We start from the raw sequence: 17,925 nt of genomic DNA on the forward strand, positions 1-17,925 counted from the left end.
AGTGGAGATAAATGTACATACGTTTTTGTATGTTTAAAGAAAAAAAAAGCTATACCATGACTACTCAGGTTTGGAGCTGCTTGTAAGTATAACAAGATAACTATAATACCTATAAAAGACTTTTATTTTGTGGATCTACCGTTTGGGCATCATCGGGTGAATGACTGCAGCATTCCAGTGGTGTGTGCTTCTTACAGCCTTCCTACAGAGGGTGCTGTACTGTGCTTTTCCATCACAGGAAATGTCAGTTGATGCCCTCAACACAGGCACATTCAACACCTACTAATCACATCAGAGCGATGCAATTTGTACCAAAAATTATTTTTTGGACCTCTAAGTAGACCTTAAGCTGGATGCCAAAGGTTTTGCCTCAACAAGAAAAAAAATGACAAGGACAGTAATAGTTTGCTATTAAAGTTTACATAACCCTTTTTATTTTGAAGTGCGTCAGGCATAATTTCATGACATGAAGCTGTAGCCCTTTAGATGTCAGCCCATGAAAGGGATACAAATATTATTCAATCAATCATTAACAGGGTACTATTCAGGAGACGAAAAAAAACAAACACTTGTTGGCTCTTTCCATTCCAGCAACAGTTGTCAGAACAGTGACTAACTGGCCATATGCAAGATGACCTGCTGCATATGTTGGAAAGCTTTAGTATCTGTAATGTGGACGAGCTTGATAGTTTTTGTCACCGACATCCTCATCCAATTGGTTGAATTTATTTACAGCCATGTAACTGTCCGGACACATCTATACATTAGTTTCATACATTAAACTCTATTGTTCTAAAATCTTGATATTACCCAGTCCCCTCTGTTCTTGACTGGGTTACTCCTGTATTTCTAGAGTGTGCAAAATACCCAATAAGCCTGAGGCTGGATTGTTTGTACCCTCATTAGGGATTTTACAGTTGGGTGCACAGAACAACAGCAGTTATGGACAAATGAGCATAAGCCACTCTTTACAACCTTTTTTTCTTTTCATTTCAGTATTACAAATAAACTTCAAAGTTGCCACTATCCTGACACAGTATAAATTCTGGTTGTTGCTGTCGATTTATTACACATACTGCATATGCATGTTGCTAGACTCTAGGAGTAAAAAAATAACCTACTGATTTGTCGATTGAATTTGAGAAGACATGTCTGTACAGTAGCTTATAGTAATGAAAAGTTCTTATCTGTGGCATGTCTCTTTTTACACACTGATTCCTCAATAACTCCTCAGAGGAAAGCTAACAGGAAGCTCTGAAACGAAGGTTATGGGAATGAGCTGATAATGTATGCAGCAATATGAATTTGACACTTTATCAGAAACTAAATATTACGTACCCGACAGACCTAGAGTTAAACTGTAGAAATGTGAAATTATGGTATTTATAAGTTTGGCACATTTTTAAGTTTGCTATAGAAAATCCACAAAGTCAGTAACAAAAGTGTGGCATCTATCTTGTTACATTTTATAGCTTCTATTAATGTACCAAGTGAAAGTGCTTCTTCTGTAGTTCCATTTAAAATTCAGCTCAAGAATGTAATGACTACATTTTCTTAACCCTTGATATACTCAGTATTTTAGTGTCCAAAAAGGTGTGGGACACATGGCCAGTGCCTCATGTTGCCAAACATGGGGGGGATAGGTGGCAGGTCCTCAAAGGGTCTCAAAAGAATACTTTGTGTTTTGGTTTACCAATCTAATTTGAATCAATAAATGTCCCCATGAAGAAATATTGTTTTAGTGCAACTCCTTGTTAACCACACTGTCCTTGTGGATGACCACAGCAGTTCTTTTTCTGTGTTTCCCAAGAGTTCACTCCAGTCTCAATTTTGGGGATGAATGAATGCTTCAGGAGCTGGTCTGCAGATGGCCGTAGTCTCTGGTCACTGGAGTGGAGAGAGAACAATAGAATATTAGGGAAATCATTCACAAACGTGTCTAGACAGATAAGATTTGCAATTCATTTTTTTCCAATTAGATGAGTTTGACACTTAACAAATCAATTTTTTGCTAAAATAAATCAGATGAAGGGGAAGTGATCTTACAAAAGGAATTTTCCATGCGTTCAACAAGAGATGAAACATTGTCTCACCCTGTCAAGCAGATTTTTACAAAGTCCTTGGCATTATCCGAGAACCCATTTGGTAAGGAGGGCATCAATCCTCTCTGAGCTCCAATGTAGAACAAGGCAGCCATTTTGTCCATGTGTGCAAGTGGTGGTTTCCCTGTGGCCATCTCAAACACTGTGCAACCTACACTCCATATATCTGACTTCCTGCCATATCCTGTCTCATTGATGACCTAAAAGGTAGAAGAAATGACAAAAGGTGAGAATAGTTTAAAAGTCAAAGTTACACTTAAACAAGTAGAGCTTAAGCAATTCAAAAAGTCCTCCTGACACACAACCACCTAAAAGAGCTCCATATCTACCTCTGGTGCCATCCAGTAAGGTGTTCCATGGACAGACTTGAGCAGGTCTCCATTGTTGCTTGCAGTGTGGTTCAGGCAGCTGAGACGTCGTGCACAGCCAAAGTCTATGAGCTTGATGATGCCAGTGGGCATCAGCATGACATTGTTTCCCTTCAAGTCACGATGAATCACCCTGTTCAGATGAAGGTAGGCCACCCCCTCCAGGATCTGATGGGTGTACAGAGCCAGCACTCGCTCTGGCAGAGGACCAAACCTGAGGGCAGTAGAGGGGACAATTTGTATTGAAGGTATTAGTAAAGATAATTTATTTTAAGATCCTGCTGTGATGTTTTGTCACAAACAGGTCATTCCTAAAGCTTGACACATGGGTTAAGGTATTTCAAATCAACCTAACCTGTGCAGGATGCTAGCAATGGATCCTCCAGGGATGTACTCCATAAAAATGGAAACGATATGCTGATAAAGCGAGGTCCCCAGGAAGCCCACAATGTTGGTGTGTCTAAGGGTTTTAAGCAGTTCCACTTCCCCTTGCAGACGACTGTACTCCCTCTTTGCAGTGTCAGGGTCAGAGGTATCCAGACTGACCTGCTTCACAGCTATCAGCTGGCCCTGGCTGGTCAGGCCACAGTACACCTGGTGAGAGGGCAGCATATACAGTATACTGAGACCTTTTTTTCTTAATCTTGAAGGTGTTATTTATGTTGCTAGCAGACTTACTGTCCCATAGGCCCCCCTGCCGAGCACTTCACCCTTTGTCCATGTGATGGTGTCATCTACAGCCAGCCCAGAGCCAAGCAGACCTGCACTGACTGTTGAAATAACCTGCAGTAAAATACACAGAATGAAACTGAGCAATGATTGTTAGCATGTAGGGTGAACTGGATTATAAACTAAAAATCACTAATAATTTTGCAATGCAAGGGCTATAGTGGGTTTCTTAGCGTTAAAGGGACAGTTCGCACTATAGCCTCAAACACCCATTATTTTTTATTCAACTGCATTGCAAATTCCCGAAATATTCCTTTAAGGTGTTGAATTAGTTTATTGAAAAGTTTAGTCAATTTTCAATAAATTATTAGAGGATGATTTATCACCCACCACAACAGATACTCCACATCCTTTATTTTGGTATTTGGTATAATTTTGGTACAGTCCCTAAATATGTGGAGTTACGAAAGAACATGACTGAATGAGTCGAGATTCAAGGTGTCTTTATATGCGCAGTCACAATTATCGCTTAATTGTGACAGTGAACTTTCAACCTTAATATTAACCATCAAGTTTACCTCAGGAAACATATTTGTTCCTGATACAGGATCCTCTTCTCTGTTGGGCTCCTTTTTGCTCGATTCCAGGTTGTCGGGACACGGGCCTATGGATACATCCCTCTCATCCAGTGAGATCAGCTCCTCAGCCAGACACTGCAGAAGGTCATCCGTAAGCGGCCCATCTCCCACTTCATCCAGAAACTTCTGGTAAACTGGTGACATAATGGTGTTGCTGCTGCTGTGAGAGGATGTCCATGTGTTGATCTTTGGCTGTTGGGAGCTTTGATGTAACACAGGCTCAGGAACTGATCTGTTCAGGTTTCCTGATGATGAATTCCCAACTACTTCTTGCACATTAATGGGCATAGTCAGTGTTTTGTCATCAGATTTGAATAGTTCAGACCCATATTTAGACAGAGCCTCCTCTATGGTATATAACGTATGATCTTCAGCCTTTTCTTGCGCACTATTTTGACCATGCTTAGAGCCATCTAACTCGGTCTCCTGTTTAGGCATACTGACCACTGTATAAGTACCTTTCTTTGATACAGGTGTGAGGTGAGGTTTCACTCTAGAGGACCCAAGTCTTGCTTTGCTTTTAGCTGAAACCACCATGTTCTCCCCTGGGCTTCTCTTCGCCTTACACTGAGGTTGCTTCAGGGGTCTGTGTTTGACTTTATGGGGCTGTTGCGTCTTCCTGGATGGCGCAGACTGCACTTGTCTGTCCTTTGTCTTCTCACAGGAGCTGGAAACCCTAAGGTTATCATAGATAGGGCCAGCAAACATCTCATAGATGGCTGGTCCTTCATCCGTGCTCTGTATCTGCTGAAACATGTCTTTGTAGGTGATGAAGTCCAGAGCAGATTTAGACCTTGGTGTCCCTGTTACACTGAGTCTCTTCAACTGCCGGGCGCTCTTCAGCTCCCTCACTGCTGGTTGAGCTCTGTTGTTGTTAGACTTGTTCATATTTGGTCTTTTGCTCTGTGGGTGATCAATAACCTTTCGTGGCGATGGGGTGTCAGTGCTACGATGACAATTCTTTGCAGATTTAAGCTTTGATTTTGCTTTACACACCGTGGCCTCTCCACTAATAATTAGCTCAGGGCTTTTCCTGGTTTTATCCTTGACTTGTGTGGAAAGTGAGGAGTACTTCAGATTGTTTTTGGACTTGTTCCGACTTAGGATACTATGGTCTTTATGTGTTAGTGGGTTGAAGGAGTTTGATTTGTTAGTTTGATTATTTGCTCTTAGTTCACAGTTCATGCGGGTTCTTCTTTCCTTGCTCCGGGCAGGGTTTAAGGCTTTCAACATCTTCTTATCTGTCATGGGATCCACATCTGACGGTGGAAGGTTTACTGCCGCAGTAAAGAGCTGAATTTTCCCCACAGCAGTGATGGGATTTAATTTTGCATCCTCAGCACTGTGAAGGATTGGATTTTCAAAGGAACCCTTCATTGTCTTCGCTGTCTGCTGTACATGCAGTTCATTGCCGTTCCCATCAGAGCATGCAATAGCATCCCCTTGGTCATCATTCATATCAAATATAATGACATGTGTAATATCAGTCTCAGGGTCTGTAGTGCAGCCCTCACGGTTCTTGTCCTTACAGTCTGATGTGACAGGCATGTCACTGTTCACAGTCTCTTTAACATGCTCACCTTGTTTTGCATAGTTACATTTTGTAAAGGAATGATTGTCAAGAGACTCTTTTGTATAACTCATATTGGTGGCTTTGCCTTCACAGTGACAGTTTATAGCTGTTTCAGTGCTGAGAAGATCACCCTCATGTTTGATAGGCTCTCCATGCAGGTTATGTGCTGATCTGTGGATTGGTGGAATTGGACTGATCCTCGACTGAACTTTAAAATTCCGCCTTGTCTCCTCAACCAAATCAGCCTCAGCGGATGCCACATCCTTTGAATGCTGCAACTGCCTGTCTCCAACGAACTTCAGATCACCGTCCTCTGAGGCTCTCTCCTCTGTATCTCTCTCATCATCCTCCAGATCGATGGAACTCTGGCTGCTGCTGCTGATGCTGCTGGACCCACTCTCCTCACTGCCGCCCTTAGTGGTAGTCAGAGGGCCAGTGCGCGGGCTGCCCCAGGACAGCCTTTCTCTCCTCAGCCGGGTCCTGGAGCAAAGGGGGCTCCGGCTGATGGGCTTCAGGGGAACGTGGTGCTTAAGTGCTGGTAAAGCTGCACTGCCTCTGGGCCGGCTGGTCAGCGGTGCCAAAAGCTTGGGTGTTCGGGGATGCACAGCCGGCAAGAGACCCTGTGTGAGCTGCAGAGAGTAAGGACATTGACAGTTATTCAGTGGAAGTGACTGTCAAGGTAAAATGAATTATGTATTGTCAGTAAGATTTTTTTTTTTTGTTGAAACTCACCTTTTGTTCATTTACAGCATCTTGAGAACCGAGTCCTACAAAGAGGAAGAAATTATAAATTAAAACGACATGCACACAAATATCTGGCAAACTCAAATACTTTGGCTCATCTGATTTAAAATACATTGAACTACTACTGAATATTAATACCCAAGTATTCTTATTTATACATAATATAAAACATTGTGTCCTTTTGAATATTCATGACATACGATGGAATTCAATTATAACTCCTCCTCTGATCCTCTATTCAAAAGTAATAATGCTTTGTAATTTGTGAAAATAATTAAGTCAAAGTTGTGATAACTATGATTATCTGTATATATACAGTACATACGGGTCTGGATGTGTGCCCTGGCCTGCATCATAGTGTTTGAACACAGTAGTGGTTCCATGATGCTGGGGGCTGATTGGCTGAGCTGGGTGGGCTCAGTGACGGACAGCATGCCGGGGGAGGGTGGGCACGCAGCAACCACACTTCTTGTCCGCGGCCTGTGACGAAAAAGTACCAGAATCAAGGCTTAAGATGTATTTTCTGTACACACAATGTCAGGGTGGGTCATAGGTCAAATTCAAAAAGTCAAATTCCTTTTTCTTTCTATTTCAGTCATTCAGTCATTTTTCGCTGCTTCACTCCCCTTATACGACTTATACATATCTGCTATTGATTGGTCTTATTTAATGGCAAGTGTCTTATAATGAGTCCAGCTACAGTGTGTACCTGTGTCTAGGGGTTACGGGGACACAGGGGGTCCTGGTACTCAGCAGGCCACATGAGGGGGCTGGATCTACATGGCCCCAGCGTCTGCTGTCTTCGCTCAGGCTCGGCAGAGACAAACCTCCTCTGTTGGGGAAAACACAGAAGAGTTACACGGTTAATCTTACCATAGAGATAATCATCAGTGTTTGTTGGGGGTCAAATGAGAAATTATCATTAACATTATTATTTTAAGAGAATTGCAGATGCCTCTGAGTTTTGTTTCTTTGTGCTGAACTGAACATAGTGCAACAAAAAAAAGCCTAATTTTCTTCCCATATCTCTTTATTTCTGGAAGCTGTTGCTATGAAATTAGAGAGCAGCTCAAAGACCTTTATTCTTCTTGTAGAGCTTGGACTTGTTTCAGTGCTGAGAGCTCAACATTACAGACAATGGGCTGATTCACCACAGCCCTCTCTCCCCCCCTGTCTCTGTGTTTCGAACCTGTTTGGGTAGAACAGGTTGTCCTCTGGACACAGTGACAGGTGCCTGCGTACAGGTCTGTGAGTGTAACCGGAGAGGACACTCTTCTACTGTTGTTGTAAAAGTAAGAGGCTGTTGTTGACTACAGCCCAGGGAGAGTGTACTGTGTATACATGAGACTGTGTGTTGGGGGGATGGAGTGTTACCTGCACGTGCATTTAAATGTTTGTTTGTGTTTGTGGTTACGTATGAACAGATGGTAATGTGTTTATATGTGTCAGCACTGTTAATACTATCAGCTCAGTACCATCTATTGTTTCCTTACAGCTTATATACATTTAAAAAGAGTGCACCAGTGTGTGTGTGTGTGTGTGTGTATGTGAGAGAGAGAGAAAGAAAGATTGTGAGATATTATCCAGCCCACCTGCTTCCTCTCCCTGCCTCCTGGTAGGCTTGTCTGATGTCTCTCAGTGTTTCCATGGCGTTTTGGAAACAGAGGGGGATCCCCTTATCTGCTGCAGGCACACACAGACCCGCACAGTTACACCCAACAATCCTAAGTCCATTGTATGTGCCTCACAGTGTGAAACTCAGATACATACAGACAGTTTTATAAGCTGCAGCTTCATGAATGCTTAGAGAACAATGTTACTCTGAGGTTTTTCAAGTTCGTATATCAGGTAGCACACATGGTGTTTCTCTAGATTTCAAAGCCACGACATAACACTGAACCTTGATGACCTCACACATGAGTGACAGCAAACTTACATCCAGCCTTTCCCATACACCAGCTCCTGCTCACATAGAATATACTGTACAAAAATACAGTGTTCATATACAACACATTCATACTCATCATAGAGAAAACACCAGCATTACCTGTCTCTGAGCCCGTTGGTCGCCTCTGCTCCCATTTTGAGATCACGTTTAAAGACTGAATCAGAAAACTCCTGTCTCTATTTATCTCTTTATTCCTCCACAGCTGGGCAAGACCTTATGATCACATCTGTATTCTGTCTTTGCTGTCTGTATTCTCTACACGTTTGTTCCTCTTTGTGTAACTCTTTTAGTGGACCTTTTATCCTCTCTGTGTCTCAACCATGCTGCTGTGGCTGAGGTAAAAGACGAGCAAGCAAGCTCAGCTGAGAGGTGGTTTTGTGTGTGAGACCCCTCCCATGCTGTCACGCCTCCCTCACTGCCCTCCTTTCAGTGGGTGATTCGATCTGAAGGCCTATTTGGGATGATGCTGACCCCCCTCCCCTTTGTCACTTTAAAAGGCCAAAAACAATTCAAAATTTGATCTCTTAGTAAAGTAAACTGACATCCAAGACACCCATATCCCCCTGTTGTGTTTTCTGTTTAGCCCTTTTTATCCCCGAGGGACTAAGAACACAAGTGCCCTCCTCTAACAAGTTCACTCCAGTTTCATACAATAATAGCTCCCATCTTAGTCCATTAAAACCACTAAAACCGCAGGAGTCAGTGGAGGAGCTCTTACCTTGACTGAGATCTTTATGGTGGTCAGATAGAGGAGGGCACCCTGGAGACTCCAGCACTTCCTGGAAAGAACAAAAGTGAGTTTAATTATACGTGTCCCAGTCTTAAAAGACAGAAGTTGGTAGGAGCACTGCAGTCGTACTGATGCAAGCTGAGAAGGGTTCAGTGTCTAAAAGAAATTTCAGCGTGATTTATTTTTTTTAATCAAGAAACAAAAACGAACAAATCATTTTTTTTTTAATTTCCAAGTTGGAGGAAATAATATCCTTATTTCATTTTGTATTGAATATTTTAAATTCCTCTGTGAATGCTTTCTAAAAGCTGCAGGGCAAAGAGACATTATGAAAAACCCAGCACTGTTACTAAACCACAGACATATATTTCATTGATTCAGTTGTTACATTTCATTGATAATGTTAAGAGCAGCAAATGGCTCAGTCACAGCTCCTGTGATGGAGCTGGAGGTTTAGATCTATCTCTCTTGGTGGTTTGGGTTAGTTAATTTTAACATAATTTTACCGATCTGGTTTTGATTTATTTATAATATATTGGTATAAGGTTTATTGTTAATAGTTTTACCACTGTGCATGTAAGCATACACTACAGTTGAGTAGTGTCAGTGTCAGTCGGTGGGTCTCTGAGCTATAATGTAGCTTTTCCCTGTAAACCACCTGCTCTTCCCTTCCTGCTCACCATCTGCCCTGCTTGTTTCCTCCTCAGCCACACAGAGCGCCCCTCCTCCACACATACACATATGCACACACACTCATCTAAACAGCCAATTACTGCTTCCACATATTTGTCTTTTGGGTGACCACTCCACTGCCAGTGTGTGTTTGTTAACTGTGGCTACTTGAGAGCCACAGTCACAGTGTGCACTCAGACATATGTGCTTAAACACAACACAGACCCTGCTGGTCATGTTCTGCGGATGTTGGTTGAACATTGCAATAAAGAAATAAATAAATCGATATTCAAATTGGTAGAGTTGAATATATTGTGTAATTTGACAAGCAAGGACAAAGTAAATTACAAAAAACATATCGCATATTCAAACACAAACAACCTCTCTCAAAAAGCTCAGACCAAGAATGATAGGAGCCTTGATTTGTTGATGTAAAGTGACATTTTTCAGCATTTTCCTCTAGAGTGGTTTGACATTCATCACTTACCCCGGTGTGGCTGTATAGTAGAAAGCAGTGTTGATGGGTGTGTGTCTGCGTAGGGGAGGTCGCTGTCGACTGATGAGGATAAAGGCTCTCAATGTCCAGCTCTATGTCAGAATCTTCAAACTCTGAGTCCAAACCCTGGCACGAGTGTTTGTCAGTGGACAGGGGTGACACAGGGGCAGCATCTGAGTAAGAACAGAAATCATTTTTAAACTTTTCTGGCTAGGAGAGATCAAACATTGTTTCTCTCTAGTGAGACAGTCAGACAGGCAGAGCAGAAAAACTCAGAATCCATGTTTGGGTCCACACCCCTGCACCTTGTCCTGTTTACACAAGATGGGGGATTAGAAGCAGTAAAAAGTCTGAAAACAACTTGTTTTACCCTTTAACTTCTGTTTTTTTCCATCTCTATTCATCCATCCTCTCTGTGTCCCCTTGTTTTCCGTGTCGCCATCCTTGATACAAACTGATTCACACACTCATGAAGGCTCTTAGCAGCCTGGTCGCTCACACATGCACAAACAAGCCTTTCTTACACTTTCCCACATAAGTGCAGGCTTTGAGTGCAACTGCAGAGGTTTTACTCTGAAAAACAGGATTATGAATGAACTTGGTATGCTGTTTATGTGTATGTGTATGTGTATGTGTATGTGTATGTGTATGTGAGAGACAAACAAAGAATGTGTGTGCACATAATCATAAATAGGAGGATTATAAATAGGAGGTGGGTTTTTATTTAAACGAGTGAACATGTGCGCGTGTCATACATACGTTGCAGTAAACACGCAGTTATGTAAGTAGCTGATCAATGAACCTCCATTTGTTAAGTCAATGTAATGAACAGGCAATGATACAAAGGACAATCGACAGGGAATCTAACTTTTTAAGTAAAGTTGCATATCTAGCTATCAATTAATGTATGTAATACATACATTAATTAGTATTACATTCTCTTTGACACTTTCTGTGTTTTATTTTTTCAGGTCTTATGTTGTATGTGATTCTGTGTGGAAGAGTTAAGTGCAATGCTGCTGTGTAGGCTCCGTATTGAACATGAGAATGTACAAACACTGGTATAATCCTCATTTGTCCATGGCCGATCACATGCACTGTTGGAATTTAGGTCAGAATTTTCCCACAACTTTAAAGCAGCATTAGCAGATTTTTTTTGGCCATAGATCGATGCAGCAGAAAAAGCTGTGAACATGACATTAACATTTTATAACTATGTGAAACAGTTACCTTCTCACACATTCAGGAGACATGGAGCAACATTAGCATCCCTTTGAGTATTAGCTCTTCAGCAGCTAAATGTTTGCTAGCTAGCTGCTAACTTTGTCTCCTTGCTGTTTGGTGCTGAGCAGGTGGTGAAAAAGTGCAGCTTTTTCACAGAAAACAGTGTAAAAGACCTCATGTATGGTTAAACATAATGTGTTAGCCTTATGTTTAATCGTTTTATAAATATCAACTGAAGCACATGGTTTTTACCTGTTCAGCTAGTTTTATTGCGAAGGCCATGCTTTTATTTTGAAAAAAAGATGGTAGCAAGAGAAAATAAAGGAAGAATGTCGACATGGTAACACGGTGCTTTCTAAAAGTACTTTTTGATATCTTTTGTTCAGTTAGCACCTGGTTGATACAGGCACTAGGTTGGTGTGTCTTTAATTCCATTTAAATTTTTTATGTGTTTTATAGTTTTGCAGTAAAGTTGTAAAGTAGGCTATGTAAACTAGCTTGTTTATATTGATGGCAGGGAATGGGAAAACTCTGAACACCAAAACATTTCATTTGATTAAATAAGATTACTTTGAACACTCAGAGATTGTCATTGAGCTAAAAATTCAGCATTTAACTGCTGGGAATAACTTGTAATAAATAGTATTTCATTTTTGGAGCAAATGTAAAATTGTACGTTATCACATGAAAAGATGGTATTATTTTACAGTTTAAAAGGACTGTGAACCATCAGTTTGTGAGTATGAGACCATTATTCAATCAGGGAGGCTACAAACAGCACTATGACAGCGGTGAGGCTGAACCATAACATTAAAGCAGCATAAAACCAAAACAACGAGCTAAACAACACGTCAATGCTTCATAAAGGAACTGCACAGTTAGGTGATAATTCTCTATGGGTTCATCTCTACAGGTGACACCTTTCACATTACACAGACATTTCATCCATTGCTAATATTAAAGTATCTACTAGTGCAGCTTTAAATTGTGAATGACGTAATGTATTTGTGTGTGTGTGTGTGTGTACCTGTGTGACTTAGGGCCTCAACCATCATAGGAATGATCTCCTCCTTCAGAGGGCTGTTGATGTTAGCAGCGTAGTGGAGTGCAGAGCAGCCACTGTGGTCTCGTACCTGCAGATCACTGATCAAGAAGTTTAAAGACAGATGTAGACAGGGTGCTTTTTGGGTTTCGTTTGGGTATACAGTAAATTTCCTTGTTGTTGTGTCAGTCAAAGCAAAAATGTATTACTTGATGCCGAGGCCACTTCAAACCTCTTTGGGGCACTAAGTAGAACTGGAGTATTTCAATTCAAGATGCAAGTTCCTTCGACAAAGAAAAAACAAATAGACAGCCGGCAACTGCTGGAGGTGTGACTAAAGAAAAGTTTGTGTGTGTGCATTTGCTTCTCTGTATGTATCCTACACGTCAATGCATGCAGAAATGATGTTTTCTTACGCTGAGAGTCCAAGCAGTTCCTTGACCACCTCCACAGGTCTGTGGTCCCATGGCAAAGGTGTCGCTGTGCTCTCAAACAGGTCAATGTCCCTGACAGCGAGCATCACAGCTGTTACACTGTCGCTGTTAGGAAGGTTCACGTCCATCCTGTCTGCCTGAGCCTGAAACATGCAGACATACACAAACACGCACATGAATAATACATGGCACACTATAGCACTGAGTATGGAGTCACGTACAAAGTGCTGAAATCACAAACACGTATATGCACACACAAGTCATCTTCAATCCCTTGTAGCTTGATGCATAGACGCTGTGGTTTGTGGTCTATTCAAATTTAGAAATTAACAAGTTTATCTTATTTCTAAAAACTCTTTACACACATTCAACTTGAAATGTAGCAACTTGGAGACAGAATCACTCTGGAAGTAGAAATAATTTCTCTGGTAAAACCCCAGTGAAGTGTTTTTTAATCTAAAGCTTGTGATAATAATTTCCAATTACACAAAGTCACACGAGGACACAGTGAAAAAATAGGTCAGCCTGTTTCTTGACCTGGGCTGTTTATGATTTGGGAATGTGTTTTCATGTCCAGCCACCTCATGGAGTTTATTATGACATTTCATTATTACATTATTACAAAATTTGTTTTAGAGGTTTGTAAATAAAAATCAGTTTTTGGTCCAACCACCATGAACGCATCCTCCTACTGTTCTCATTGGTAGGCATTAAGAGAAACCACGTTTCTCAAAAATGATAGATTTGCTGGTAGACAAGCTATCCATCCATAAATGTAATGACTCTGAATTCTTCGACTAAATATAAACAGAATACCCAGTTGTGTTTCTTCCATAGGAAAACTTTGTTGTTTCCCTCTGTTGTCTCTGCTCATCTGGGAAATCCTCTAACACCTGAGTGGGAGTGTTTGTGTATGTGTGTGTGGGGGAGCTTTACCAGCAGCTGCTGTAAGGAGTCTAAGTCTCCCTGCCAGGAAGCCTGCAGCAGCTGTGCCTGGGGAGGCAGATGAGGCCTCGACATCCACCCCAACACTTTTCCCTGGAGCTCAGGAGGGCTTACATGGAGCGCTGTCTTCTGCCTGCAGTCACACAAGGTCATATCAGCCCCGGTGTTCAGCAGCCGCTGCACCACCTTTTAACAACATCACACAGAAAAACAGTAAATGAAACCACAAGGAAAAAACAGTAGACTGGTTCAAATGAAAGATTTTGTAATAAAACGACTGTTGCTGTTCATATTTTGTATCAGTAAACTGTTATACAAGTATTACAGTGCTTCTGAGATACCATGTGAGGTGAAAGTATTTGCAAACATAAAATTCTGCAAAATATCTGCTTTTATTTTAGTGGCTTATGTCACTTGACATGGGGATCACAGGGGGAGTGTGTCTCCTGTGTTACAGTTAAGTCATGAGCTTGTTTTGAACATGGCTCCCCAAGAGAACGCAGAGGTGTTATGTAAAGAGAAAGATTCATGTCACATGGATATCACATGCATGTAAACACATGTTATTGTCAGTGGAAGGAAAAATACAACATGTCATCCCACCCACACCCACATCCCTCAACCTCTGACATGCTCACTTGTAGGAATTTTCCATTGAACAATGGACTGATGTCAGATCAGCCAAGTAATAGCTGAACCATGATTACACAACAATAGACGTCCCCGTGCCAAATAGTCTCTTTTACACACACACACACACACACACACACACACACACACACACACACACACACACACACAACTTACTTCAGTCATGCCTTTACGACAGGCACTGATAAGGGGAGTGCATCCTCGCTCTTCCTCATCCTCAGTGTCAGAGACCACATGTCGATCCACCTCTTGTCCACAGCTCACAACTACATCATCTTCTTTATTTCCCTCCTCCTGCTCCCTTTTCAGCATCTCATCCACACCGCGCCACTTCTTCTCTGTCTTCTCACTTCTCTCCATAGTTCACAGCTTTCCAGTCAGATCTGCGTGAGCTGAAGCCGGAGAAAAGTTCAGAGTCAGAGCAGGAGGTCAGAACAGACTTATGGAGAAAAAAAGCAAAAAAAAGCAAATTATTGCAAACACTGCACTGATATATCTGACTGAGTGCTTTCAGCTCAGTGTCTGCGGCAGTCTGGATGTCTGTGATGTTATCACTGTGATGTAATTCTCTAATGACCCAATGGTCCCTGCAGAAACTGCACATGGGGTGTGATAGGAATTACTCATGTTTTTCCTGCAACTGATTCACCATATATATGCTCTAAATGAGCTTCTCCAATAATGACAGTTCACATGTGTATGTGCAGCGTGTGCACTTCTGTGTGTGTGTGTGTGTGTGTGTGTGTGTGTGTGTGTGTGTGTGTGTGTGTGTGTGCGCGTACGTGCATGCACAAGAGAAATGACTCTTTGAGGGCTGAGCTCTGTCTGGTTTAATGTTTGACAGCACCAACACAGCAACAGACAATATGGCTGAAGCGTCTCATATATCAACATATTAACAACACTATCATCTATAAATAAATTAGAAAAGTGTATTTTAGATGATGTAAAGGACCTTTCTGGATATTATTGTTAACTTCCCTCCTCGTAATGATCGTCACACCCATTAATTGCATTAAATTGTTGAAATGAACTAAAGTGTACTTACAGTGGTGATGCCATCTCATCTGAGTCTTTGCCGCCCGTATGTCTTCTCTAACCTTCTTTGACCAGCAAACCTTTGATGCTTTTCAACAGACTCTCCACTCTAGTGTTTCCTCTCTTTTCTCCGTTTTTGCTGCACACCTCCTGCTGTCGTTTACACTTGGTTGCCTTGGAGACGGTCAGACAGACAGGCAGGCAGGCAGACAGTGGTTTTAAATGCCAGCAGGCTGTGTGTTGCCTGACACTTTAAGACAAAGTGAGAACATCAATGTTTTGCCAACTGTTTTCTTTTTTTTTTTCTTCCTAGAATTTGTTGTGGTCTGGATTTCATATTTTCTTCATCCCCACTCTGTTCAACAGAGATAATAAAATCTTCTTTTCGCCCTACTAAAATTCTCCCCCATACTCTTTGGTGTTTCTTCCATAACATTTGACTATTTTGTCCTGAGTGGACCATTAAATGAGGACATTGTGCTTAGTCTTAGTGAATCCACTCGGTGTTATCCCACCTGGAAATACTCTTGAGGACAGATATTTGTGATGCCCGGAAATTATTTGACAGGCTGAGTTTTCCATCCAACCATTTCACTTTTTTTTGTTGTTGCTGCCTGTGAGCTTCCTCTGTTTCTCTGATGTAACATAAAGCCACACAAAAGTATCTGGCAGTGAAGTGCAAAAAAAAAGCAAAGGTTTTGCTAAAACTACAGACCTTACCAACCCACATAGATGAGTCATCTTCAGGCCTCTCGATACAAATGAATGTACCTTTTCACACTGGGTTCAAAGCGAACTGCAGCAAAAAAAAAAAAGACACCTTTTATACCTTTTATACACTTCAAAAGACACGACAAACAAGTTTTATCTTTGAAATAAAAGTTCAAAATAAACCCTAATGTATTGTAAAAGGGCACAACATAGAGAATGATGCTTTTATTACCATTACAAAAACTGTTTGTCCTGCATACATTACACACCTACAGTAGTTCGAACATTATTTTGTGTGTGTGTATGTGTGTGTGTGTGTTTGTGTATGTGTGTAGGCTATATGTGTCTGACAAAAATAGTTTTACTCAGGTCTCTGTTTGTTGGACCTGTTTACATGATTCCTGTGACAATCCACAGAAAACTAAAATCTCATGCATTTTTCCAAACACTGAAACAGCAGAGTGCATTATACAATTACACGTGTATGAGAAAACATGTACAATGCAGATCCAAATATATACTACTGGTATGCTGCAGTGAAATGTGAAATATTCTACTGACGTTTTTCTACTGTCCTCACACTGAGTGGATGCAGAAGTGCTGAACAGTTTTCTTTTGTTCATTGCTGCTAAAGCTAAAACCACTTTGAGCTGTGAAAGAATTTCAGTGTTACGTTCAAGACATCTCATCCTTTTATAATTAAAAAAAAAAGTGTGTCATGATTAAAATCACAAAATATCTTCTTTTATCTCTCCTTCTAAATATAAAACAGACGGAAAACACAGAAGCTGACAAATTGAACAAAGTGATTGGGTCTTTAATCACAGCATCATGGCATGAATTAAATCTGACTCATGTAACTCCACTCATCTGAGTGAGGTCGCACTGTAAAGCTCCTCATAACAACTAGATGGCGGTGTCGTACAACTGTGAACCCTCTATTCCTGAACCAGCAGCGCATATCCACGCACTGTATCCACACTGCACCTGTTTGCATATACACAGCGCAGGTGGATCTCACTACTGTTATGCATACTAAGCTCAGTGTTGTGTAAATTCAGGAAGTGATGTTTATGTACACCGTATGTGCTTTTTCTCCCATGGTAACCGCCATTTTTTTTTTTTTTTTAAATAAAAGGCATCAACAATCTGCATTTTAAACTTTGCTGCTTATGTCGCTGGAATGTGTCCGATTAACCAATGGAAAAGTACCATACAGAGTCCAGTGCCTCCTCCCTCGTCCAAATCACCGTCTCTTCCCCTCCCCACGCTGTATTTGCTATGTTTGGGTCTGTCCCGTGTCCCCTCCGCTCACCCACAGCCGTGTCGTCCCTGAGAGAAGCACTGAACCCTCTCAGTCTCTCAGTTCCGCCGGTCCCAGGCTGGAGCCTCCAGTTGCGCACAGCACAGTTTCCAACACCGCACATTTCACCAAGCGCGCTCTGGATTTTTCCAAACCTCAGGACGGCTGCTTGGGAAGACAGCTCCAACTTTACGACTCAATATGTTTCATATCCGGATGACAGAGGGTCGGTGACAGGAGGACTCGGGGGAGTTGAGGTTCAGCAGGAACAAGGACGAGTCTTGGCTCCCCCCCCACCCAACCCCTCCACCCCCCAGCAGTTTTGCGCAAGGTGATACAGCAGAGGCTCATTGACCGGACGACTGCATTAGATGGATTTCTTCCCTAGCTCTCATTTGTGGTGTTACCTATTACTCTTTGAGCTCTAGTAAGTTGCTCTCTCCCCCTTCACATCTCTCCCAAAACTTGAGTCGGTGGATCATTTTGAGAGCGACAGGATGGGATCGCAGACCGGAGCAGCGCTGCACAAACACACGCTTCTGTGGTTCATTGTAGGTGAGTCTTACACATTTGCGTGGGTAATACCCTCCGTTTGTTAAGACAAATCATAAGACTAAAATAGATGCCCCACGCTATA

The 17,925-nt window shown here is 41.7% G+C and overlaps 2 protein-coding genes across 3 annotated transcripts in view; one reads left to right on the forward strand and one right to left on the reverse strand.

Moving 5' to 3' along the window:
• Positions 1–404: 404 nt before the first annotated feature.
• Positions 405–17,437, reverse strand: map3k19 (mitogen-activated protein kinase kinase kinase 19). Of its 2 annotated transcripts, none has more exons than XM_056388658.1 (19): positions 17,301–17,437; positions 15,990–16,070; positions 15,285–15,448; positions 14,393–14,628; positions 13,577–13,771; positions 12,623–12,783; positions 12,192–12,307; positions 9,932–10,113; positions 8,761–8,821; positions 7,687–7,774; positions 6,804–6,926; positions 6,420–6,574; positions 6,083–6,117; positions 3,718–5,979; positions 3,149–3,253; positions 2,826–3,064; positions 2,432–2,684; positions 2,094–2,302; positions 405–1,887 (listed from the first exon to the last, which is right to left on the reverse strand). In XM_056388658.1, the coding sequence occupies exons 4-19, from the start codon at positions 14,594–14,596 to the stop codon at positions 1,755–1,757; spliced, it is 4,521 nt and encodes a 1,506-aa protein (XP_056244633.1). In that variant the 5' UTR covers positions 14,597–14,628; positions 15,285–15,448; positions 15,990–16,070; positions 17,301–17,437; the 3' UTR covers positions 405–1,754. The 2 variants fall into 2 exon arrangements, with proteins under 2 accessions (XP_056244633.1, XP_056244632.1); XM_056388657.1 differs by having other exon boundaries at positions 7,687–7,777.
• Positions 16,830–17,925, forward strand: part of ramp1 (receptor activity modifying protein 1) — a 63,511-nt gene continuing 62,415 nt past the window's right edge. Inside the window, exon 1 of the mRNA XM_056388662.1 lies at positions 16,830–17,843. Coding sequence (XP_056244637.1) covers positions 17,786–17,843 — 58 coding nt within the window. The 5' untranslated portion in view covers positions 16,830–17,785. The remainder of the gene's footprint in view (positions 17,844–17,925) is intronic.

This window comes from Seriola aureovittata, chromosome 11 (assembly GCF_021018895.1).
Source record: "Seriola aureovittata isolate HTS-2021-v1 ecotype China chromosome 11, ASM2101889v1, whole genome shotgun sequence".
NCBI lineage: Eukaryota > Metazoa > Chordata > Actinopteri > Carangiformes > Carangidae > Seriola > Seriola aureovittata.